This window comes from Telopea speciosissima, chromosome 8 (genome assembly GCF_018873765.1).
Source record: "Telopea speciosissima isolate NSW1024214 ecotype Mountain lineage chromosome 8, Tspe_v1, whole genome shotgun sequence".
Lineage (NCBI taxonomy): Eukaryota > Viridiplantae > Streptophyta > Magnoliopsida > Proteales > Proteaceae > Telopea > Telopea speciosissima.
In genome coordinates this window covers 23,492,748-23,518,421 of record NC_057923.1, presented here as the reverse complement: position 1 = coordinate 23,518,421, position 25,674 = coordinate 23,492,748, and the positions used below count along the sequence as shown (strand labels likewise).

The window sequence follows — 25,674 nt, the reverse complement described above, 5'->3', positions numbered from 1 at the left end:
CACTAACCACTGAATCAGTCCCAGACATGGTGGACATAATGTCAAACACTTCAAAGAAACTCATTGTAGAGTCTTTTACTTTTCTTGGGTTCCAAAGCGAGGTAAAGAAGCAAGAGGAGCTAGGTCGACTCTCAAACCATGCTCTGATACCAAGTTTGAATATGTGGGAGGTCTGATTATAGTTAGAGAACAATGGTTTGTAGCTGAACAATGAGGAAGAGAAAGAGAAGAGAAGATAGGAGAGGAGAGGAGAGGAAGAAGGAGAAGAGAGATGAGAGAATCGTGAGTTAGAGAGGAAGCTCTCCTAACTCCTATATTTTCTTCACTAATAACTCTTAGGAATTACATAGGACTCCCTAAGGAGGTAAAAGATAAAAAGAGCATAAAATGCAAAATTACAACTCTATGGCCTATAATAGAAACAGTGACAAATATACCCCTAACACATAAACTCTAACACAGACTTGGTTCAGATTAGACAAGATTGAATCACCCATGATCTGATCTAAATCCAACAATGAAATATGCAGATCCAATCCGATAACCGGACGGATCCCTAAATAAATGATAATTGAATCCAATATGGATTTGATATCCGATTCGAGTCTGTTCCAATCCGATTATGTATTACCTTCCTATTGGTTATTTGTCAAAATTTTATAGGATTATTAGAATATATATATATATATATATATATATATATATATATATATATTTACAGAAACAAAAAAAAAAATATTAAAAAGGATTGCACCCCTAGTAAAATATAAAAGTCTCCAAAAAATTCTAAAATGTATTGTTAATATAGATGTCACACACAATTGGATTGGATTAAGGCATTACCAGATTTGATCCGATTGCTACGAAGATCGCTCTTAATCAGATTGAATCTTGATCGGATCATATCAGAACCTTATTGGAAGGCTATAATCAGGTCAGATTCAGGTCAGAATCTGATGCATTGACAGCCCCATTAAATATTTTTTTGTAGAATTCAAATTCTGTTTTCAGTCTAAGTGATCCTGCGGACTTGTGTAATACTTTGATCTGCAGTGTAGACATTTTATTTGGCTTTGTCTTTCCTGGTTGCCATTGTTATTGCTTAAAGATTTAAGGCATGCAGTTGGTCTATTCAATATTGTGTAACTAGAACAGTTTGTGGGGCCTTATAGTTTGATCACATCATTAAGAATTGAATCTGTAGTTTCATGGTAAGTTGCTCCACGTTCTTGTTAGATGTGTATAGAGTTGTAATAAGGGTAGTTCTGGTACTAGTCTTGTTACTAGTTACCTTATTATGTAATTCTGTATTTTCTTCTTTGTTACCTTTTACCTCCCTAGGGAGTGAGTTGTAATACTTTCATTTATGACTTTGAAGTAATATAGATGTGTGGAGATCTCTCTCACACATACAACTATTACAACCGAAATATTACTCTTCCATTCTCCTGCTCTCTTCTTCTTCTCTTCCTCTCCACCATCTTCCTCCTCTTCTCTTACCTACATCCTTAAACTAAAATCCAACTTGGTATCAGAGCCAAAGGTTTGAGAGTCGTATCATCTCTATTTTCCTCATTTTTTCCCTCTCTTTGAGATCCTAGAACTCAAGGGATTTCAAAGAAGAGGTTCCTATGTAAATCCTTTGCAAAAGAGGTATGAAGTAGGTTCTCTATAACCTATTTAGGTGATTGAGGATGATTCTTGAGCTACTTTGGAGCTCCATTGAAGCTGTTTTGAAGTGAACCAAGCAGCAGTTAGGGTTTCCGCCAGCTCAAGAGTGAAGGCCATGTTTCTCTCATTCTCGGCATGTTTTTGGAGCTTGGAATAGCTCAACAGAATCGTATAAGGGTCCTCTATATGCTCCAAGTGTGCCTCCTTGATGAATGAAGGTACTGTCCAAGCATAGCTCAGTTTTGTGGATCTGCTCTTCTGCCCAGATTTCCGCCAGTTGCAGGTTGAATCCATGAATCAGATCCATTTCAGCATGGGTTTGGCTGTTGGACCAGCCCACTAGGATCGTATAAGGACCCTGGTTATAGTCTTCGTGTTCTCCTTTGATGGATGAGACTCCTCTTTGAGTTCTACTCAGTTTCGTGGGGTTTTTCTCTGCCCAGGAAAACCCGATAATGCTGCATTTTCCTTGTTCTTGCATTTAGGGTATATTGGACTTCTTGTTTGATTGAGAAGTGATGATGAATATCTGCATTTGATAAATTGGGGCTTGTTTAAGCTGTTTTATCTCTTGAAGAGTGTGGGAGTGAAGTTTTGTTGTGCTGGAATCTTTGTCTTTAAGCTGGCAGCTCTGTTTTTGTGTGTTGGGATAATTTCTTTGGGTTGAGTGTGCACTCCCCTTGCTGGTTGTTACCTGTTTATGGCCAAGTGCTCTTTTCCATACACTATGGGTGATACATCTGCATCTGAACTTGGTTCGGCTACTTCACAGCCTCTCCCCACTACACCTCCAGTTGTTTATGAGAGTGTGCCTACACAGATCTCCTTTGTAAAACTTGATGGCACCAAATTTGGATTGGTCACACTCCGTGTGGCTGTCACTAAGAAGCAAACGGAAACTTGGGTACATTACAGGTACCATTAAGGCTCCAGAGCCTAGTTCACCTGGTTTTGACCAATGGGAGGCCGACAATTCTACAGTCATGACATGGCTGATCTTCTCTATGACACCTGAGATTGGGCGAAGGTTTATAAGAAAGGAGACTGCCAAGGCCATCTGGGACAGTATTGCACAAACTTTTGATCGAGTGGGTGACTCTGCCAAGGTCTACCAGCTTCACCAAAAGATTAACTCCATGAGGTAGGGTGATAGGAACATTTCTGAGTACTACAATGCCTTCCTTAGCCTTTTGGAAGAATATGACCACTACAGGGATCTCCACTTGAAGGACCCAGAGGATGAGGCCAAGGTATATCAGACTCTTGAAAAAGAGCGTGTCTTTACCTTACTTGGTGGCTTGAACCCTGACTATGAGCCCATCAGGCTTCAGATCTTAGGCCGGTCTCCCTTTCCATCTCTTAGTGAGGTCTGTAGTTACTTACAAAGTGAGGAGACTCGGCGGGTTGCTATGGAGCCAGCTTCTGTATCTTTTATTGAGAGGTCAGCCCTCAACTCCAGTTCTTCCCGAAACACTCGTGGAGGTAGTAGAGGCTAAGGGCCTAACCGAGAGGTAGCCAATACAGTGGAGACAGTAGGTGCTAGTGGAGTTGGTCGTGACCGGTTTAAATGTGATCATTGTGGGAGAACTGGCCACACCAAGGATAGGTGTTGGTCTCTTCATGGCCGTCCTCCTGGCACACGTGGTCGTGGTGGCCATAGAGGGGGAGCTCAAGCTCACACTGTGATGACTGAGGCAGATACTACACAGGATGACTCTGCCTTTATGGATATAGTGGTTCGCCGGGTCATATCACAGCTTAGCACATTTTTTACACCTTTTGTAGCCAGTTCCTCATCATCCTCTGCTTTACAGGTCTCTACTTCAGCCTCTACTGCAGCCCAGTCTTGGGTCATTGACTCTGGTGCCACTGACCATATGACTGGTACGTTCCATAATTATGATTCCTATACCATTTGCTCTGGTAAGGATAAGGTTAGAATAGCTGATGGCTCCCTATCCTCCATATCTGGTAAGGGTAGCATTCCTGTCACTACATCTATTTCTCTTACTTCAGTTCTTCATGTTCCAAACCTCACAGTTAATCTTTTATCTGTGAATCACTTGACAAAATCTTTGAATTGTTGCGTCACCTTTTTCCCTTCTCACTGTCTTTTTCAGGATTTGGTGGCGAAGAGGATTATTGGTAGTGGACGTGAAGAGCAAGGCCTTTATCTTTTTTATCCTTTTATGTCTACAGCTCAGTCTTATGTGTGTGGCCGTAATGATAGTAGTTCTGTGGCGACTGTTATGTTATGGCATCATCGTCTTGGCCACCCATCTTTTGTTGTAATGAGGAAACACTTGTCTCACTTATTTTCTTCTGTTGCTTCTTCTCATGTTTTTCAATGTGAATCATGTATGTTAGCCAAACATTGTCGTTCCTCTTATCCATATCATGGTAATAGAACTGCAGCTCCTTTTCACATTATGCATACTGATGTTTGGGGACCTTCCCCTACTACTTCTTTATTTGGCTTTCGTTATTTCGTGTCATTTGTTGATGATTTTTCTCGTGCTACATGGACTGTTCTTCTGAAACATAAAAGTGATGTTTGTGATGCATTTCAACGTTTTTATCAGATGATCCTTACCCAGTTTGAAACTCGGATCAAAATTGTTCGGTCTGATAAAGGGGGAGAATACATGTTTGGTGGCCTTCAAACCTTCTTTACTAATCATGGCATTATCCATCAGCTTACGTGTGTTGACACCCCCCCAACAAAATGGGGTTGCTGAAAGGAAAAATCGCCATCTATTGGAGGTCACCCGTAGTCTCTTGTTTGGCATGCATGTCCCCAAGACCTTTTGGTCTGCGGCTCTTCTTACAGCCTCCTTCCTCATCAATCGCATGCCTACTAAACTTCTTGACTACAAATCTCCCTTGGACATTCTATCTCCTACAGTCTCTGCTTTCTCTCTTCCTCCTAAAGTCTTTGGATGTGTTTGTTATGTGCATGTTAATAAATCACATCGCACTAAACTTGATCCCAAAGCTCTCAAGTGTCTCTTTCTTGGGTACTCCTCTACTACCAAAGGTTACAAGTGCTATCATCCCTCTTCTCGCAAGTGTTTCATCTCCAAAGATGTGACCTTCCTTGAGTCTGTCCCTTTCTTTGCACCCTCTTAGCATCCTCTTCAGGGGGAGAATTGTGGTAGTGAACAGGCTACTAATCTCCTTCATTCCTCCCTACCTATCTCTCCCTTTATACTTGATATTGGTAAGCACAGGGCTGTGGGTGTAGATGTGAATACAGATCCGGATGTTGACAATGATACTGGTAAGGAGAAGGATTACCATATTACCTACAAGAGAGGTGAAGGCTTGCATAATGAAAGAAAGAAGACCTACCAAGAGTCCTCTTTGGATCCGGATCCACATCCTGAGCCTCCTCAATCAAGTGATATTCCTTCCCTTCCATCTGACTTAGACCTTCCCATTGCTGCTAGAAAAGGGAAAAGAGCCTGTACTAATCCTATAGCCCAGTTTGTTTCCTATGATGCTCTTTCTCTTATAGGTATTGCCTTTGTTACTGCTCTCTCTACTGCTTCTATTCCCAGGAATGTTGTTGATGCTATGTCTGACCCAAAGTGGAGACAAGCCATGTCCGAGGAGATGATGGCCCTTGAAAAGAATGGTACTTGGCAATTGGTGGACCTTCCTAGGGGACGTGTCCCAGTTGGATGCAGATGGGTCTACACAATCAAGTATAAGTCAGATGGGACAGTTGAGAAATACAAAGCAAGGTTAGTAGCCAAGGGGTACAGTCAAGTTTATGGGATTGACTATCAGGAGACATTTGCTCCTGTGGCTAAGCACAACTCTATACGAGTCCTATTATCCTTGGCTGCCAATAAAGATTGGCCACTATATCAGTTAGATGTGAAGAATGCCTTCCTTCATGGGGACTTGGAAGAGGAAGTGTACATGCAAACTCCACCAGGTTTCAAAATGCCTTCAGCTGAAGGGAAAGTGTGTCTCCTCAAAAAGGCTCTATATGGTCTCAAACAGTCACCAAAGGCATGGTTTGAGCGTTTTCGACATGCTATTCTAAAGGATGGGTATTTCCAGAGTCAAGCTGATCACACTCTCTTTACCAAGCGGGGAGATGGTACCATTACAGCCCTCATAGTGTATGTTAATGATATTGTAGTCACTGGAGATGATCTGGCTGAGATTAAAAGATTGAAAATCTACTTGGCTCAACAGTTTGAAATCAAAGATCTAGTTCCCTTGAAGTACTTCTTAGGCATTGAGGTATCAAGGACCAAGAGAGGAATCAACATACGTCAGCGGAAATTTGTTCTTGATTTGTTGACAGAGACAGGGATGTTAGGATGCAAACCGGCAAATTCTCCTATTGAACAGAATCACAAACTAGGAGAAGATTGTGGTCCTTCTCTGGTTGATGCGGGAAAATACCAAAGACTTGTGGGGAAACTTATCTATCTTTCTATGACACGCCCAGATATCTCTTACGCAGTGGGAGTTGTGGGCCAATTCATGCATGCCCCCAAGAGTGGCTACTTGGATGTAGTGTATCGCATTCTCAGATATTTGAAGTCTTATCCAGGGAAAGGACTGTTGTATGCAAAGCACAGTCACTTAAGAATGGAAGGTTTTACTGATGCCGACTGGGCTGGATCCATTACAGATAGGAGATCTACCTCGGGTTATTGTACCTTTGTAGGAGGTAACTTAGTTACATGGAGAAGCAAAAAGCAACATGTTGTGGCCAGATCTAGTGCAGAGGCAGAATTTAGAGCTATGGCTCATGGAGTGTGTGAGCTCATTTGGTTGAAGAGACTAGTTCAAGAATTGGGATTTGGCACTGAAGGGCCTATGAGATTATACTGCGACAACAAGGCTGCCATCAGTATTGCTCACAATCCTGTCCAACATGACCGAACTAAGCACATTGAGGTTGATAGACACTTCATCAAGGAGAAGATAGACTTTGGCTGTATTTGTACTCCTTTTGTGAAGACCGGTGATCAGGTGGCAGACATCTTCACCAAGGCTCTCGCCTCTCCTCAGTTTAGTACTCTCCTAAGCAAGCTGGGAATGCATGATATATATTCTCCAACTTGAGGGGGAGTGTTAGATGTGTATAGAGTTGTAATAAGGGTAGTTTTGGTACTAGTCTTGTTACTAGTTACCTTATTATGTAATTCTGTATTTTCTTCTTTTTTACCTTTTACCTCCTTAGGGAGTGAGTTGTAATACTTTCATTTATGACTTTGAAGTAATATAGATGTGTGGAGATCTCTCTCACACATACAACTATTACAACCGAAATATTACTCTTCCATTCTCTTGCTCTCTTCTTCTTCGCTTCCTCTCCACCATCTTCCTCCTCTTCTCTTACCTACATCCTTAAACTAAAATCCAACTGTTCTTGCCTCAAATGTTAGCCAGCTATTTTTCAGTTAGATAAACTGTAATAAGGTTTCACTATTCTTTCTATGTAGGCAGGCCTCTAAGTCTGTAGATGTTCTCATAATCAGGACCCTTTCTTCAGTTTTGCCATTTGTCCATCATTAATTAGTAATTACCTAGAGCTCTACTTCCTCTTTGATATAACTTCTTTTGTGCTTTCCATACTCCACAAGCTGGCTGGTGATGAAATTAACTCTGGCTCTCATGATAGGACCTGGAAACTCACAGAAAACGGTCAGTTTGCTAATAAATCATTGTAAACAGCCTTGGGAATGAATGCTTGGATGATCTAAACCGATCACCAAGGCCCTTTATTTATATTGAATTGAAGTACAATTAATCAAAGTACAAATAGGAATGTTGCCTCAGTCCTAATCCTATTAGGAATTCCTAATACAACTAGGAATGCCAGAATAGGACTCGGTAGAGGGAAAAACAATAAAACAAAGGGAAAAATAAAAGAAGAGAATCATAATCTGACTAGTACTACTCCTAACTTGACTAAGACTAATCCTAATCTGCTAGGACTAGTAGGACTAATCTTAATCTAACTAGGACTACTTACCCCAATCGGGTAAGCAGCCTATTTCAACACTCCCCCTCAAGTTGGAGCAAAGATGTCGATCATGCCCAACTTGACTAGATTGGGATGAAACAATTTTCCAGACAATCCCTTGGTGAAGATATCAGCAAGTTGATCCGCAGATGTCACAAAGGGAATACAAATCAGCCCATCTTCTAACTTCCCTTTGATGAAATGCCTATCCACCTCAACATGCTTAGTACGATCATGCTGTACAGGATTGTGTGCTATGCTGATTGCAGCCTTGTTGCCACAGTACAACATCATAGGAAGACGAATAGGAACACCAAGATCTTGTAGCAACCCTTAAGCCAGAGTAACTCACAAATACCTTGTGCCATAGCTCGAAACTCAGCTTCGGCACTAGAACGAGCAACGACATTTTGCTTCTTGCTACGCCACGTGACAAGATTTCCACCTATAAAGGAGTAATACCCAGAAATAGACTTGCGATCTGCAGAACCAGCCCAATCAGCATCAGTGTATGCTTCTATTCGTAGATGACCATGCGTAGACAAAAGAATTCCTTTTCCAGGAGCTGACTTCAAATAGTGTAAGATAAGAAGAACAGCCTCCATATGAGAAGAGTAGGGATCATGCATAAACTGGCTTACAGTACTCACGGCGATAGCAATGTCAGGACGAGTATGTGAAAGATAAATCAGCTTCCCTACAAGTCTTTGCTACCGGTCTTTATCAACAGGCTCACCCTCTTTCTCCTTGAGTCGAACAGTAGGGTCCATAGGAGTATCTGAAGGACGACAGCCTAGCAACCCGGTCTCAGGCAATAAGTCTAGGACATACATCCTCTAGGAGAGAAAAATACCTTTAGAAGATCTGGCTACTTCAATCTCAAGAAAGTATCGTAGTTTTCCTAGATCTTTAATCTTAAATTCTTGTCCAAGGAAGGACTTCAGCTGTCTAATCTCATCACCATCATTGCCAGTAACCACTATATCATCAACGTAGACTATAAGAACAGTGAGTTTTTCACCAGCCCTCTTTATAAAGAATGTGTGATCAGCATTACTCTGCTTATAGCCCACAGAAATCATGGCCTTATGGAACCGGCCAAACCATGCTCGAGGTAACTGCTTCAACCCATAAAGTACACGCTTCAGTCTACACACTTTTCCTCGGTTTCTATCACTAGAGAACCCTGGTGGAATGTCCATATACACCTCCTCATCTAGTGTTCCATTTAGGAATGCATTTTTTACATCTAGCTGCTGCAAATCCCATCCAAGGTTGACTGCACAAGATAATAACACACGAACAGTATTTAACTTTGCAATAGGTGCAAAGGTTTCCTGGTAATCAATGCCGTATGTCTGAGTGAACCCTTTGGCTACAAGTTGTGCCTTATACCTATCCACGGTGCCATCCACCTTTTGTTTCACCACAAACACCCATTTACATCCAACGGTTTTCTTCCCAGGTGGAAGAACCACAAACTCCTATGTTTTATTTTTCTTCAAAGCTTTCATTTCTTCCATCATAGCTGCCTTCCACTTTCCGTCTGATAAAGCTTCCTGCCAATTGTTAGGAATACGAACAGAAGAAAGAGAGGAAACAAAGGCACGAAAGGATGGGGAAAGGGAATCATAAGAAACAACATGAGATATGGGATGCTGAGTGCAAGTTCTGACACCTTTGCGAAGAGCAATCGGTAAGTCAGGAATATTACCAGGTGGAGAGATAGGTTCTGGATCTGGGTTCGGCAATTGGATGGGTATTGGGGCAACAGTTGATTGAACCTTCTTATGTTTCCTTGCATAGGTCTTTATATTATTATGTTATCAATCCTCCTCAGAAATTCACTAATAGTCCTCTGGATAGGAGTCTGGACCGGGGTAGGTTGCTCCCCCTGAATAGAAATGGTCTCCCCCTGTATAGGAACCTCTCCCCCTGACTCAGGGGGAGTACTAGGGGCAGGCCGAACTGGTTCAGACTCGTGGTAAACAGACTGAAGTGGAGGTGGAGAGTCACTAGTCAGCACCTCTTCACTAACACTCTCCCCCTGAAGAGGTGGGGACACATAATAGGGAACATTTTCATGAAAGACAACATCCATGCTGACGAAAGTCCTGCGGGATGGGGGGTAATAACATTTGTACCCCTTCTGCGTAGCAGAGTAACCCAAGAAAATGCAACGGAGACTACGTGGGTTAAGTTTACCAGGGGACCTTGTATCCCTGGCATAACAAACACAGCCAAACACCTTAGGTGGGACTATAAAGGAAGAAGAGCCAAGTAATAGGTCAATAGGGGCTTTGGAAAGAAGAACCCGACTGGGCAGCCTATTAATTAAATAGGCCGCAGTAAGGTCAACATCCCCCCAATAAAGGGAAGGGACATTGCGAGCAAACATAAGAGCCCTAGGAGGTGGCGGTTTTTTCGCTCTGCCATACCATTTTGGGCTGGGGTGTTGACACAGCTGGTCTGATGGAGGATTCCATGGGCAGCAAGGTATGTTTGGAACTGACCTTCCATATACTCTTTCCCATTGTCACTCCTCAAAATTTTAAGAGTGGCAGTAAATTGGGTCTTAATCAATTGATGAAAGTGCTGAAAACATGAAAAAACTTCAGTTTTTGTGTGCATAAGGTATACCCAAGTGAACCTAGAATAGCAGTCAATGACAGTGACATACCACCGATGGCCATTCAGGGAAAGCTCTCCTGCTAGGCCCCCATACATCAGTATGAACAGTATGAAATAAGGAAGAGGATCTTTTATTAGAAATAGGATAAGTTGAGCGTGTCTGTTTAGCTAAGACACAAGGCTCACAAAAAAAGTCTTCCTTATTACAGTTTTTAACTAATGCTGGAAATAATTTTGATAAAGTACCTAAGGGGGGATGGCCTAGTCTAGAGTGCCATTTATGTATTTCAGAGGAGAAAGATGCCGAAGAAAAAGCCTGAGTAGGTGAAGGATCGCCATCAAGCAGGTACAATCCGCCATGCACTTTACCCGATCCAATCGTCTTCCCCGAGTCCAGTTCCTGAAAAACACAGTGAGTGGGAAAAAATGTCACTTTACAATTCAGGGATTTAGTGATACTGCTAATGGAAAGAAGGTTAGTTGTAAATTTGGGAATATGCAACACAGATGACAGTGTAAGGGAAGGAGAACAACCAATAGATCCTTTCCCTGAAATGGGGGAGAGGGACCCATCAGCAATTTTGACTTTATCCTTACCAGAAGCAGGAGAGTATGTATTAAAAAGGCTAGAAGAACCTGTCATGTGATCAGTAGCACCGGAGTCTATGATCCATGCAGTGGATACTACTGATGCACAATGACCAGCAAAAGAAATACCTGTACGGGCAAAGAAGGAACCTGAATTGGCAGCAGACGTAGTAGAGGCAGCAGATGTGTTCAACATACGACGCAAAGCCTGGAGTTCTTCCTGGGAGAAACCAATGTCAGCAGTGGGAGTTGGAGCTACACTTTCAGTATGATTGGCTTTGTTTTAGACTTAGCACGACCACGTTTGGCCTCAAAATCAGCTGGCTTCCCATGTAATTTCCAACACTAAGCCTTAGTGTGATATGGTTTGTGACAATGCTCACACTTAACAGGCTCTTTGGTAGTAGTAGTAGAAGCAGCAACACTGTCAGGAGTGGGCCCAGCAGTCTGTAAGGCTGATCTCTCAACTTTGGTAGTAATCATCATGGCAGCCCTTCGTGTCTCTTCACTGTGAACATAAGAAAAGGTCTCCTCTAGAGTGTGGAAAGGAATCCGTCCAAGGACTTGCACCCGAATAGGGTCATAGTCATCATTGAGGCCAGCCAGGAAATCATAGACACGGAATTGGTCTACATAGGTGTGGTAGGCAGTAATATCAGCAGTAGTAGTAGGCTGAAACCGAGCATAGTGATCCAATTGCTGCCATAAACACTTGAGGGCAGCATAGTATTTGGTGACAGACATCTCCTTCTGAGTAGTGGTTTGGAGTGTCTTCCTGATTTCATAAACCTGAGCACCACTACCTGAACGACCATAAGTGCCCTTGACAGCTGTCCATATTAGTGTAGCAGTGTCAAGGAGAAGATACTGACTAGAGAGGTCAGTGGTCATAGAGTTCAGAACAAAGGACATTACCATTGCATCATTGGCAGCCCATTTAGTACGAGCAGCACCTTCTTCAGTAGGCTGTTTGGTGGTGCTAGTAAGATGGCCAGTGAGTCCCCTACCAGCCACTGTTAGGGATAATGATCTGGCCCAAATTAAGTAGTTTGTACCATCAAGCTTAATGGCAGCTGCATAGGGAAGAAAATCAGACCTAGTTTGATCTCCTCTAGAAGTAGCAGTAGTCATCTCTGAGTCACCCATGATTCAGCCAGACTGAAAAAATAAGATCTACAAAAAGAACCTAATTCGAATGTGAATGATGGGTTTTGAATTTGCAGAATTTTCAGCCGTCAGAATGGGCTGAAACCTTGGTCGAGTTTCCTTCTAATACCAGGGAAGATATCCTCCAAAAATTAGCTCTTTCTGATGAGCCAATAAAAAACCCTAAATTTTGACAAATTTAGGAAGAAAGCTTGATTGCAGAAAATTGCAGAAAAGTGCAGCACTGGATCTAAATCACTTCTGCAGTCTTCATCTAAGGACTGGTGTAGACCAATAGAAGCAGGAAACAATCTCCATAAAAGTAGAAATCAAACTTCAGGTGTAAGAAAAGCTCGATCTCCAAGGATGGAAATAACCTGCCGGCAGATGTAGGTCACACCACTGTTCTTCGATCTTCAATGAGGTGACATTGAGGGCAGCAACTAAATTTGCATTAGATCACCTCATAGTTGCTGCCCTGATGGAGAGAAAGAGGCCGAGAGTGGTGGAGAGAAAAGAAAAAAGAAAAAAACTGAGAAAGAAGAGAGAGGAGAGAACCAGAAATCGAGAAAAGCTGTTCCTAGATCAGATTTGGCTTTGATACCATGTAAACAGCCTTGGGAATGAATGCTTGGATGATCTAAACCGATCACCAAGGCCCTTTATTTATATTGAATTGAAGTACAATTAATCAAAGTACAAATAGGAATGTTGCCTCAGTCCTAATCCTATTAGGAATGCCTAATACAACTAGGAAGCCAGAATAGGACTCGGCTGAGGGAAAAACAATAAAACAAAGGGAAAAATAAAAGAAGAGAATCATAATCTGACTAGTACTACTCCTAACTTGACTAGGACTAATCCTAATCTGCTAGGACTAGTAGGACTAATCCTAATCCAACTAGGACTACTTACCCCAATCGGGTAAACAGCCTATTTCAACAATCATTTTCTGTGTTGTTCTTACCTTCAGGAGAGTCAGAATTCCCCTTTAGAGTATCTGGAATGTTATGGTGTCACTGAAAGTTGCATTCTTCTCATGCACTGTGGAACTGTGGCTTGAAACATATCCAAGCTACTGATTTTTTTTTAAATATTTTAAGGCTTCTCTTTAGCCAGTATATGCCCTTTTTCTTTTTCATACCGAAGACTCTGTACACTTAACTCATCGCTTTCGGTTCTCTTCTGAACTATAGATGCTTTTCATAAAGATTTTCAATATGGAGTTCTATCTTCCCGGAGAGCCTGTGGCTTAAACCGTGAAAGGAAGTCCATTGTAAAATTACTTCCTCATGCAATGGCATGGGTCTTATGGGTGGAGCTCTACACTTGCATTTCTGAGGGCAGTATAAGGATCTTCTTGACTTGTCAGATATCTGGGATCTATTGGTTTACTGTCTCAGTTCAAGAGGGATTCGATGGAGTTTCAGCTTGCTATATTATTTGTACCTCTGAAACTAGCAGTTTGTTTCTGTTGTTGTGGTTGCAATAAGTGTTGTTCAGGCAATTTGCCTATTGATTGTATCCTTTTGAGGCTTCTTGGCTTTGGCCTTTTCTTTCCCTATCCCTCTAATGAAATTCCCTTCAAGAGAGTTTTTTTTTTTGTGGGGGGGGTGGGGCACTTCTTAGTTTACCTCAAACTGTATGTCCTGCCATGCTGTTTTTCAGGAGATCATCAAAGGCACTTATTATTTTTCAATGCAATATGGTGATTTGGATAAGCTCCTTTCAGTTGAAAGATTTGAAATCAGTTTTTTGATAATATTATCCAGTCAGATATCTTTTGTTTAGACCTCTAGAATTATTGGTTTTAGCTTTCTATGGAAGCAATTTAACAAGTAGAAACCATCTTACAGAAACTGTACCCAAGATGGTGGCTCCATGTCGTCGTGGTGTGGATGGCATACAGACCATGGCTCGCTCACAGGTGATCAATTTCTTTTTCCTACATTGGTTTTTATTGTTTCTTCTCTGCTATAATATAATATGGTTATCTTGCTAACTTCTTTAGCTTATGGGTGTGGACTGTCCCATTAATGTCGTTGGTGTACAATATATTCTTCCCATTTATTCCATGTATTTCAGTAAAGTGGGTAGAGGGCGGTCCTTGGTGCAATGGTAAGGTTGCTCCATTGTGACCAACTGGTCATAGGTTCGAGTCTGGAAACAGCCTCTCTGTGAAAGCAGGGGTAAGGCTGCATACATTATGACCCTCCCCAGACCCCGCAGTGGCGGGAGCCTCGTGCACTGGGTACACCCTTTATTTCAGTAAAGTGGGAATCTTTTAGAAAACTTAGAAAATTTTTAATTTAGGTTAGTAAAGTGGGTATCTTGTCAGAAAACTTATAAAATTTACTTCTAAATTACATAATGAGTCCAAATTTATTCATATTAATGATAAGGCCCAGCATCTAGTCAGTCTTGGAATATATATTTTTTGAGTTGCTAATTGATTATATCAATGAATGGAAACTTCTACCTATTTACCAGCACGTGCAAGTTACATGTCCGTGGAACTTATGTTTTTAAAATTTTTTTTTTTGGTGGGTGGGTGGTTGAATGAAGTAAATATGCTTTGTCTAGGAATTGTAAAGTATTCTTCATTATTTCACTTCAAGTGGCCACCTACTATGGCTTAATAATACTTTTTTTTCTTCTTTCAATTGTATGTTTATTAATTTCAGAAGATTGCATTCCAGAGTTGCAGCTTTAAGTATGAGCTCACTTTATGTGGAGTATAGGAACTCTAATGTATATACTCCCTCGTTAGAACTTTGGATCCTCTGTGGTCTGCATACAGTGAACTGTGGTAATGTGCCACTCAATTGAAAGAAATCATTTTGTTTTGGAATAACACCTGATGAGCTATCTCATGTGTCATTAGCACAAAATGCTTCGATATATATTTCGGGTTCATGTGATTGGAATAACTTGGATGTTCTTTGTGTATCAGCCATATAGGATCTTCTCTCCTTCATTAGTTTGCTTGGTTATTCCAGTTGAATGCCTGCGAGGAGTGATGTCTGAACTATATCCACAATAACTTCTTGGCATTCATATATTACTGAGGAAAAATGCTAATGAATACTAAACTCGAACAGGGGAAATCCGGTTGGAATTTAGTTCAAACAGGATCACAAGGTGTGTTAGGAACTATAGGAACAGAAACAGAAATAACTTAATAGATTTAGCAGATCATAACAGAACAGAACAACATAAAATTACAGCTGAAGGGCTAACTTAGAAGGTATAATAGGGGTATGCAAAGCTTGATTAAATACTGATATCAAAATAGTAGTATTCCCAAGTAATCCTACTGTCACTAAGAAAACTGGAAAGCAACAGAATTCAGTAATCGATTAGCAAAACCAGAAATCAAAACTGAACATTAAAGGATAGAATCAGTAGATAAATCTTGAATTAGTGAAGTAACCTGAAATCAGAACCAGAAGCATATAGCAGAAACCAGTAAACAAAACAGAACTGAAAGCTTGTAACAGAATCAGTATAGCACTATAGCCACAGGGGATGTAAGTGTTCAGATCTGACATGTAGTTGGATAGATAGATAGAGGAAGAGATAGAAAGATAAAATAGGTTAGTAATCCTCTTAAACCCCAAGCTAGGAATCTACCAAAGAAAATCCACTTCCACTAGGGAATCCACCCATTACACACAGAATCCACTTGGAAAACACCACTGAATCAACAGAGGTAGTGGTGAAACCATAACACAAAATTCAGAAAAACCAAAAGCTTTATTTATTCAAATTGATGGGGTGGCCTGTAGGCCTTACACTTATTTGTAGCTTTTCTTGAAACCCGTGAGTATCTGATTAGAGCTCTTACATCATCCGACCAATAGAAAAACTCTAAAGTCTAAACTTACTTAAAGACTTAACAACCAAGAAAACTAGTCAACTCACACTGGAATAACATAATCCTAATTCAGTATAAGCTTTACAATCAAAAAAAGAAAGAAAACAGACTTCTAGAAGAATATAGTACATGAATAAAATAATCCTAATTCAAGATTAGCTTCAATAGTTTTTAATTTTATTTTTTTGTGGGGGGGGGGGGGATAAGTAACCAATAAGTATTATTAGAATAAAAATATAGTACCAGGATATATGCAACGACTACATGCAGAATGTCCAAGAACCCAAAAGGGACCAAACAGTGGGATAAGTAGAAATATAAGGTTTTTTAGACCCCATCATAGCAACTCATCTGCTAATGAGTTGGCAAACCACATCGTCTGAATAAAAAGTAATTTCTTGGTGACTTCACACACTACATGAACATTATATCATCCCTGTAGTTTCCAAACATCTCACACTAAAATCCATTATTGCTGAATTACAATCATTGATACCATCATATGGTGGTAGACAATTTTCTAGTTTTGCCTCCATGAACATAACTTTCATATTCCTGCTGGAAGCTTACATATATATTGTCCATCCAAGCCTAAGTTTCTTGAGTGGCAGTTGCATGCTTTATGAACATGAGGTAAAATTATTTTTCTTTCCTTAGTAGAATCTCTGAACTTATGATAACTTATATGATCATTTTTTGTGCTTCTAATACCAAGTTGAATTCCATTTGTAGGTCTTACCTGTGGCATGTTTATGAGAGATGCCATAGAAATACCTTGCCCTGATAGTGCTGCTGGCCTTTACATTAAAACAAGGACTGACCAAATTGTCAAAGTATAACTTCTTGTTCTTAAGAGTCTTGTATGCCCGGATTTGCTGATGAACTAGGTTTTCCCATAGTGTATTTTGTGGATCTTTAGTTGTGCATTGGAAGATCTTTTCTGATTATTGATAACAAAATGTGAAAATTTGTCTACTTCTAATAATTGGCTGAGAAATTTAAGTATCACATATTTTTTCATTGTACTTTAGAAGTTCAACTAGGGTAGTCAGTATTCTTTGAAAATATGAAAAGGAAAAGCAGTTAGCGACCTAAATTTATATGTAATTTTTAGTATTATGATATACTAACTATCTATGATAGATCTGCGCAGATAATGCAGTTCAGCTGGCCTTGTAGCTTTTCTAGACAGTCCAGAGTTTAAATCTTATAAACGAAAACTAGAATCTCAGATGTGGCCCGAAGTAAATTTTCTCGATAATAATTGAAACCTCCAAAGTCCAGGATGTTATTATGGTGGATGATTGTCTGACTGAGCAGATAAAGGGAGCTCCTACCAGCGTGACTTCATAAAAAAATTATTAATTATAATAATAATTATTTTGACAGTTTTTTTTTTTGGATGGATGAAATTTTGACAGTTGAAATATGGAGTAGATGTTATAAGGGGATCCCCAGCTGTCATAAACACTAATGACCTTGGTTTGAATCAAGTACGGTTTTGATGGGGTGCACATAAATTCCTTGATTTAGTGTCCTACTTAGAACTTCTCTCCAAGGTAAGGAATTTGCAGTTATATCTCCGTCCATAGGGTTCCTTGTTTTTACTTGAACAAGAAATCTTTGGCCGTATCGTGGATGCTTATCTTTCGATTATTGAAGGATTGAAAGAGAAGGTATATTGGGTTATTGCCTTTCTTCGTCAGGCAATTTTTATGAAATTATTCGCTGAAAGAAATTTAATACATCCTTGCTCTCTTGATCTTATGATTTGTTGAAAATAAGAAGTTATCCATGGCTTTTGGTCTTTATGATCCTCTCTTTTAATGTCATATCAATTTTTTTTTCCCGTTACAGTCTGGAAGCTTCTTTTGGACTTGCTAGCACTGTTGCAATAACTTAGTATCCAATGTTCAGACCAAATCACACATGTATGGATATGTTTTAGGTTATTTTTTAGTTCCCTAGTTTTCTTGTACCTTATTCCCTTTACCTCTCATAGTTTTTTTAAGTTTCTTAACAAATTTAGGTCCCTATTCACTTTCCTGTATGTAGATGACATGAATGATAAAACCTCCATCATCCCTATAAATATTTCTCAAAATGGCAAATTAGCTGCTTCTGAAGGTTCTAACCTGACATGTAGAAATGTGAACTTTGTGTTGCCAAGTAGCTCAGACTATTTTTTGATGCCTCAGGTTGTCTTTGGAGAAGATGAAATAGCATACCAAATTGGTGAAACCACCGAAATACTCTCAAGCGGTTGTCTTTGTGCAACTCCACATTGTGTTAGGGTATGCACTTTCATGCATTTTGATTATCTATCAGCAATATGTGTAGTATAAACAAGAGCATGCCTTGTCTTTCATCAGGCGACTCGTGAGAACTCAACTTAGTTATCGAGATAACCTTTTTAATTCAATAAATCGTTGCATTTTTTACTTTGTGAAGATATTTGTTTACTCCCATATTTGATGATGTTGGCTTGTGGTTTGGATATTCTTGTGTAGCCATAACTAGGTGCAGGAAATTTTATCTTGAGGCATCATTGTTTATCCTATTTTTTAAGAAATTTCTAAATCTTATCTGTGCTTATCCATCTTTCCATCTAGATGGTGAAATGATTCATTGATTGACACAAAGTCATTGAAGCGCTGATTTGTGGTTTAATAAAATCTTTCTTCATAATACCATAACATGTTTAAAGTCATCCTTACAGATTTAACTTTGCTGGTTTAAATCTCTTATCCAGAGCATTTCTTTTTTTGCAGAAGAATAAATGAAAGAAAAAAAAAAAAAGATAATAAGCTTTGCACTATTTTTTCTTTTTCCCCTCTATGCATTGCATTGGGCCATAGACTGTCTACTGGTGCCAGATAATATCAATTAGAATTTCTTTTCCTGTTATTGGTCTTTATGGCCATATTGAAACACACTTGCGAAAAGAGACCACTATTTTGGAGAACCAAATTGGTTTTATACTAGGAAGATCCACTACAGAAAATATCTATTTACTTAGGAGACTCATGGAAAGGTTTAGAGAGAATAAGAGGGATCTCCATATGGTTTTTACTGACCTTGAAAAAAAGCTTATGACAGAGCTCCTAGAGATTTAATCTGACAGGTGCTAGGGAGGAGAAATGTTTTAAGTTAGTATGTGGACATAATTAAGATTGTATGATGGTGTGGTGACTAGTATAAGAACCGCGGGGAGTCAAGGTAGTGAATTTCCTATTACAGTTGGGTTACATCAAGGATCAGCTTTAAGCCCTTATCTGTTTGCGCTTATTATGGATGAGTTAACCAGAGACATCCAAGATGAGGTTCCTTGGTGCATGATTTTTGCTGATGACATTGTTTTGGTGGATGAGGCAAAGGCTGGGATTAATGCCAAACTGGAGTTATGGAGATCAACCTTGGAATCAAAAGGTCTTATGATAAGTAGAACGAAGACTGAATATATGGTATGTAACTTTAGCAACTCCGGGACGGAGAATGAGGGGGTGAAAGTTGATGAGACGGAGATTCTGCAAAGTAGCCAATTAGGTATCTAGGGGTCAATCATCAGTATAGAACATAGTTGTCACGGCGTCTAGGCAACCCAAGGCGTTGGAGAGGGCCCAAAATCAAGGCGACCCCAAATAGGCGGCCAAGGTGCCCAAGTTGACCAAGGCAACTGGACGCCTAGGCGACGCCTTGACAACTATGGTATGGAAGATAATATAGAGGATGATGTCTCACAAAGGATCAAAGTAGGGTAGATGAAGTGGAGAGGAGCATTCAGAGTGTTATGTGATCGGCGGATCCCTTTAAAGCTTAAAGGAAAGTTTTACAGGACAGTCATAAGACCGGCTATGATGTATGGTGCAGAGTGTTGGGCAGTCATGAAGTGTCATATAGATAAGCTAAGCATAGCGTAGATGAAGATGTTGAGATGGATGAGTGGCAAAACTAGGAAGGATAAAGTAAGGACTGACCATATTAGAGCTGGTTTGGGAGTAGCCCCGATCAAGATAAGCTACGACAAAGCCATTTGAGGTGGCATGGCCATGTTCAACGGAGGCCTTCGGATGCTCCAGTTTGGAAGAGTGATCTGATTCAGATTGAAGGTGCTAAAAGATCTAGGGGAAGGCCTAAAATGACCCTATGAGAAATGGTGAGGAAAAACACGCATAGTTTTGTTAAGAATAGGAGTTTAAGGGTATTCTTGTACATAACCACATGTATTTTATGTTTCTTTTGTTATTTGTATAAGGCCAGGGGCCCCTGTGTAATTAGTTATTCTTTTTCAATATAAGGAAGTTTGTCTCTAGTTTGAGACACATGGGATTAAACACAACCGTATGTGCTCTTCTCTTTCCCTCTCTTTTCCTTCTTCTCCTTCCTCTCTAAAACTGAACATGGTATCAGAGCCTACTCTTCCTGGAGTTTGAAGGTGTTAGAAGGGTGTTTAGTGGGCCAAGAGGTGGTTTCCTCTCTTGGTTGTTGCTGGAGTTTGAGCTCCAACCTGCGGTTCTTCACAGATCTGTTTTCTCTCTCGGTTCTCATTCAAATGGAGAGCAACCAAGTGCTCTAGTTTCGTTTGGAGGTTACCTTTCTTCCCATTTTGTCATCTCAAGCCAGTTAGGAGCATCCAGGGACGGAGTGAATCTCGGCCAGGACTGTTCGCCTGCTTTTCCGCCGACCGAGTGTGGGATTGGCAATAGCTCTTGAATAGAGCTTTGTTTGGGAGCTTTTTGGACTACCCAGTGTCGTTTCTTGGTAAGGAAGACTTTTTTTTCTACTCCGCTGCTTTTGCTGTTTGTGTGAGGCTCTACAAGCTTTTTCAAGCTTTTTGGTCTAGGTTATCTCTATTTTTTGCTGCTGTTACTTGGGAATCTATTGTTCTTGCTTGAAGTGCTGTTGATTGCTCCTCTCAAGTATTTGTTTTGAAACCACAATGGGTGAAAAAACTGTTGAGACATCTGAACTTCCCACTGTTACAGTAGCCTTGCCAATCCCTCCATCATATGAGAATCCAAATGTTCAGCTCCCCATTGTTAAACTTGATAGTAACAATTACTTGAATTGGTCACGGTCAATGAAGCTTATCCTTCGAAGTAGGGGAAAGTTGGGATATATATCTGGGAGCTTTAAGGCCCCTTCCTCTGATGATCCAGGTTACTCTAAATGGGAACCGAGAATTCCCTTGTGATGACTTGGCTCATTTTTTCAATGAAGCCGGAGATTGGAAGAAGGTTTATGAGCAAGGAGACAGCCAAAGATATTTGGGATAGTGTTGCTCATATTTTTGATAGAGTGGGGGACTCTCCAAAGGTATATCAACTTCTTCAACAGATTGTTAGCTGCGCTGGGACAAAAGTATCTCTGAGTACTATAGCCTTGTTGTGGGACTTTGGGAGGAGTTTGATCACTACAGAGATCTCCAGCTGTGTCCTGTTGATGAGCCTAAAGTGCATCAGTTGTTTGAGAAGGAGAGGGTCCTGTTCCTTCTTGGAGGTCTTAACTCTGAGTTTGAACCCATAGGGGTACAGATACTTGGCCGACCAAGTCTTCCCTCCCTGGAGGAGGTGTGTGGTTATTTACAGAGTGAGGAGACGCGTAGAAGTGCTATGGAGACCACTCCCACTGTTGAGCGCTCTGCTCTTGTTTCATCCACTCCACAGGACCGTCCTCCCTTCACTAAGGGGGCTGGTAGAGGCCGATTCTCCTGTGACTATTATGGCAAGTCTGGGCATAAGGAGTTTTGTTGGGATCTTGCGGAAACCACCTCTCTGCATCGGAGGACAGAAAGGACCGAAGAAGAATGGGCCTAAAGCCCATGTTGGGGTTCATGAGTCTGATTCATCCTCCCTCTCCAAAGAAGACATAGCAGCTTTTCGTCGGATTGTAGCACACTTGGATAGATCCTCCTCTACTGCACCCACTACTTCCACTACTGTATAGGTCTCTACTTCATCTGCCACCACACCCTGGGTCATTGACTCAAGGGCCATGGATCACATGACTGGTAGGTCTCAGCTTTTTAACTCCTACTCAGTTTGTTCTGGAAAAGATAAGGTAAAAATTGCTGATGGTTCCCTTTCTTCCATCTCGGGTAAGGGAGATGTCCAAGTTACTCCACTTATCACTTTGAAGTCTGTCTTTCATGTTCCCAACTTTGCCACTAATCTTCTTTCCATTAGCCAATTGACTAAATCTTTGAACTGCTTTGTCACCTTTTTTCCTACCCATTGTCTTTTTCAGGATTTGGTGACGAAGAGGGTGATTGGCAGTGGCCGTGAGACTGATGGATTATATGTTCTGGACACTTGTGCTTCCCCTGTGCCTACAGCTCAATCTTATTTGTGTGGGCAACATGGCGGACGCACACAGGAGGACATTTTGCTTTGGCACCAGCGTTTGGGACATCCTTCCTTTTCTGTTATGAGAAAAATGTTGCCACATTTATTTACCTCTTTTCCTGTCAATCATGTTTTTCATTGTGAACCTTGTCTTTTTGCAAAAAGTTGTAAGACAGTTTATCCATCTTCTAGCAATAGATCTATTTCACCTTTTCACATTGTTCATACTGATGTTTGGGGCCCTTCCCCTGTTACTTCTTTACATGGCTTCCGCTACTTTGTCTCCTTTATTGATGACTTCTCTCGAGTTACTTGGGTTTATCTCTTGAAACAAAAGAGTGATGTCTATATTGCGTTTAAAAACTTTTATGAGTTGGTTTACACTCAGTTTCAAACTCGTATTCAAATTGTCCGTTCTGATAAAGGTGGAGAGTATATGTATGGTGGTTTGGAGTCCTTTTTTTCTGACCATGGCATTATCCACCAGGTGGCTTGTGCTGATACCCCTCAACAAAATGGGGTTGTTGAAAGAAAAAACCGCCACCTGCTGGAAGTAGCCCGGTCTCCTTGGTTTACAATGCATGTTCCAAAAACCTTTTGGTCTGATGCTTTACTCACTGTAGTCTTTCTTATCAATCATATGCCCTCCAATGTCTTGAACTTCAAAGTACCTCTTGAGGTCTTACCCTCACTTTATTCTTCTTTTTCACTTCCCCCATGGGTCTTTGGTTGCATCTGCTATGTCCATCTTAACAAATCTGCCCGCACTAAATTGGATCCTAAGTCCTTGAAGTGCATCTTTCATGGGTATTCCTCTACCTCCAAAGGCTACACATGTTATCACCCTCCTACCTGTCGGTGGCTTCTCTCCAAAGATGTTTCTTTCTTTGAACATCTCTCGTATTTTCAGTCACCTCTTTAGGGGGAGTGTCGTGGTAGACTGGTAGTGAGGTTAAAGAGGCTCCTGAGTTTCTATCATTTCCTTCCCCCTCTCTCGTCCCTATTTCCCCATTTCAGATTGACAAGGGAAAGAAAAGGTCCGAGGATACTGTTGTTGAGGGGGAGTCTCCGAGTGCAGAGGTGAACAGAGAACAGGGGGAGCTACTTGAGAAGAACCACACTTGGGATCTTGTTGAACTCCCAAAGCCAAAGGGGAGAGTTCCTGTTGGATGCAGATGGGTATTCACAGTCATGTTCAAGTTTGATGGTACTGTAGAGAGATATAAGGCAAGACTGGTTGCTAAGGGCTATACCCAGGTGTATGGCATTGATTATCAGGAAACCTTTGCTCCAATGGCCAAGCATAACTCCATTCGGGTACTCCTCTCAATGGCTGCAAACCTTGATTGGCCATTATACCAGCTTGATGTAAAGAATGCTTTCTTACATGGTGACTTAGAAGAAGAAGTCTACATGTACTCTCCCCCTGGGTTCAAGCATCCTAGTGGCAATGGAAAAGTGTGTCGTCTCAGGAAAGCTCTTTATGGCCTTAAACAATCTCCTAAGGCTTGGTTTGAGAGGTTTAGGCAAGCTATTCTACAGAATGGATACACCCAAAGTCAAGCTGATCACACTTTATTTATACAAAGGAAGGGCAACACTATTACAACTCTTATTGTATATGTTGATGACATTGTGGTCACGGGGAACAGTGAGGCTGAAATCACAAAGCTTAAACTTTACTTGGCTCGGCAGTTTGAGATCAAAGATCTTGGTCCATTGAAATATTTTCTGGGGATTGAAGTTTCAAGATCCAAGCAAGGGATCAGTGTTTGTCAGAGGAAGTTTGTCCTTGATCTACTTACAGAGACAGGGTACTTAGGGTGTAAACCAGCCTTCTCTCCTATTGATCAGAATCACAAACTAGGAGAAGATTGTGGTGAGCCCCTTGTAGATGCTGAAAAATATCAGAGATTAGTAGGCAAGCTAATCTATCTTTCCTTTACCCGACCGGACATAGCCTATGCTGTTGGCGTGGTAAGTCAGTTTATGCATGCACCCAAAATGGGACATCTTGATGCAGTGTATAGGATCCTCAGATACTTAAAGTCATGCCCTGGAAAAGGTCTTCTCTTCTCTAGAAATGGTCACTTGAGGATTGAAGCATACACTGATGCTGACTGGCCTGGATCTATTTCTGATCGAAGATCCACTTCGGGATACTGTACTTTTGTTGGTAGGAATTTGGTTACTTGGAGAAGTAAGAAGCAACCTATGGTGGCTAGGTCAAGTGCTGAGGCAGAATTTAGAGTTATGGCTCATAGAGTGTGTGAAGTCTTGTGGCTGAAGAGACTTGTTCAGGAATTGGGATTTGAGACTGTCAAACCTATGAGTTTATATTGTGACAACAAGGCAGCCATAAGTATTGCCCACAACCCAGTGCAACATGATAGGACCAAGCATGTTGAGGTTGATAGACATTTTATCAAGGAAAAGATTGAGTCAAAGACCATCTGCACCCCTTTTGTGAAGACGAATGAACAAGTGGCTGCTATCTTCACCAAAGGACTTAGCACTCATCACTTTGACTGTTTATTGAACAAGCTGGGTATGTATGACATATACCACCCAGCTTGAGGGGGAGTGTTAAGAATAGGAGTTTAAGGGTATTCTTGTACATAACCACATGTATTTTATGTTTCTTCTGTTATTTGTATAAGGCCAGGGGCCCCTATGTAATTAGTTATTCTTTTTCAATATAAGGAAGTTTGTCTCTAGTTTGAGACACATGAGATTAAACACAACCGTATGTGCTCTTCTCTTTCCCTCTCTTTTCCTCCTTCTCCTTCCTCTCTAAAACTGAACAAGTTTAGGTCGTCTCTAGTATGACGTCAAATAGAGCTGATTAGAGGGCAAGGATCTGTGGAGCCGATCCGAGCTAGTTTGTATAAGACAGATTTGTAGTTGTGGTCGTGTTTCTTTCCTTTTACTTTTTTTCTTTAATATTTTGTCTTTGCAAGGATCCATGTAGCCGACCCCATTTAGTTGGGATATGGCTGAGTTTGTTGTTGTTGGTCTTTATAGCCATACTTTCCTAGAAAATCTATCTTGACATTGCTGTGCTTTTAATTAGGCACCGAAAGGAGAGAAGGCTTTTGGTGTGGATCGTTCAACTTTTGCATTATTCATGCAACCTGACTGGTATGCTTTTTCTTTTAATGTTCCTCTCTTTTTTGTTTTTTATGTAAGCAGATTCTTTGCAAGGACATACTTTGTTAGAATTGTCCATTTTTCTAGCAGCATTGCCATGGATTCTTTTAAGCTTTGCATGAATGCATACGAAATGTTTTGATGCATTAGATAGTATAGAAACAAAAGATCAATTAAATCAGCATCTACCCAAGACCGGAATGATTCCTTGTAATATCCCACATTGGTTCAATTGATGGTTATTTAGAATTTTGGAAAGTGAATGCCTAGTA

The 25,674-nt window shown here is 40.7% G+C and overlaps 1 protein-coding gene across 1 annotated transcript in view; it reads left to right on the top strand.

The window, feature by feature from the left end:
* LOC122672901 overlaps positions 1–25,674 on the top strand; it is a 101,170-nt gene that overhangs the window by 59,079 nt on the left and 16,417 nt on the right. The window contains exons 10-13 of the mRNA XM_043870407.1: positions 13,888–13,958; positions 16,641–16,741; positions 18,107–18,202; positions 25,326–25,393. Of these exons, the coding sequence (XP_043726342.1) occupies positions 13,888–13,958; positions 16,641–16,741; positions 18,107–18,202; positions 25,326–25,393 (336 nt within the window). The remainder of the gene's footprint in view (positions 1–13,887; positions 13,959–16,640; positions 16,742–18,106; positions 18,203–25,325; positions 25,394–25,674) is intronic.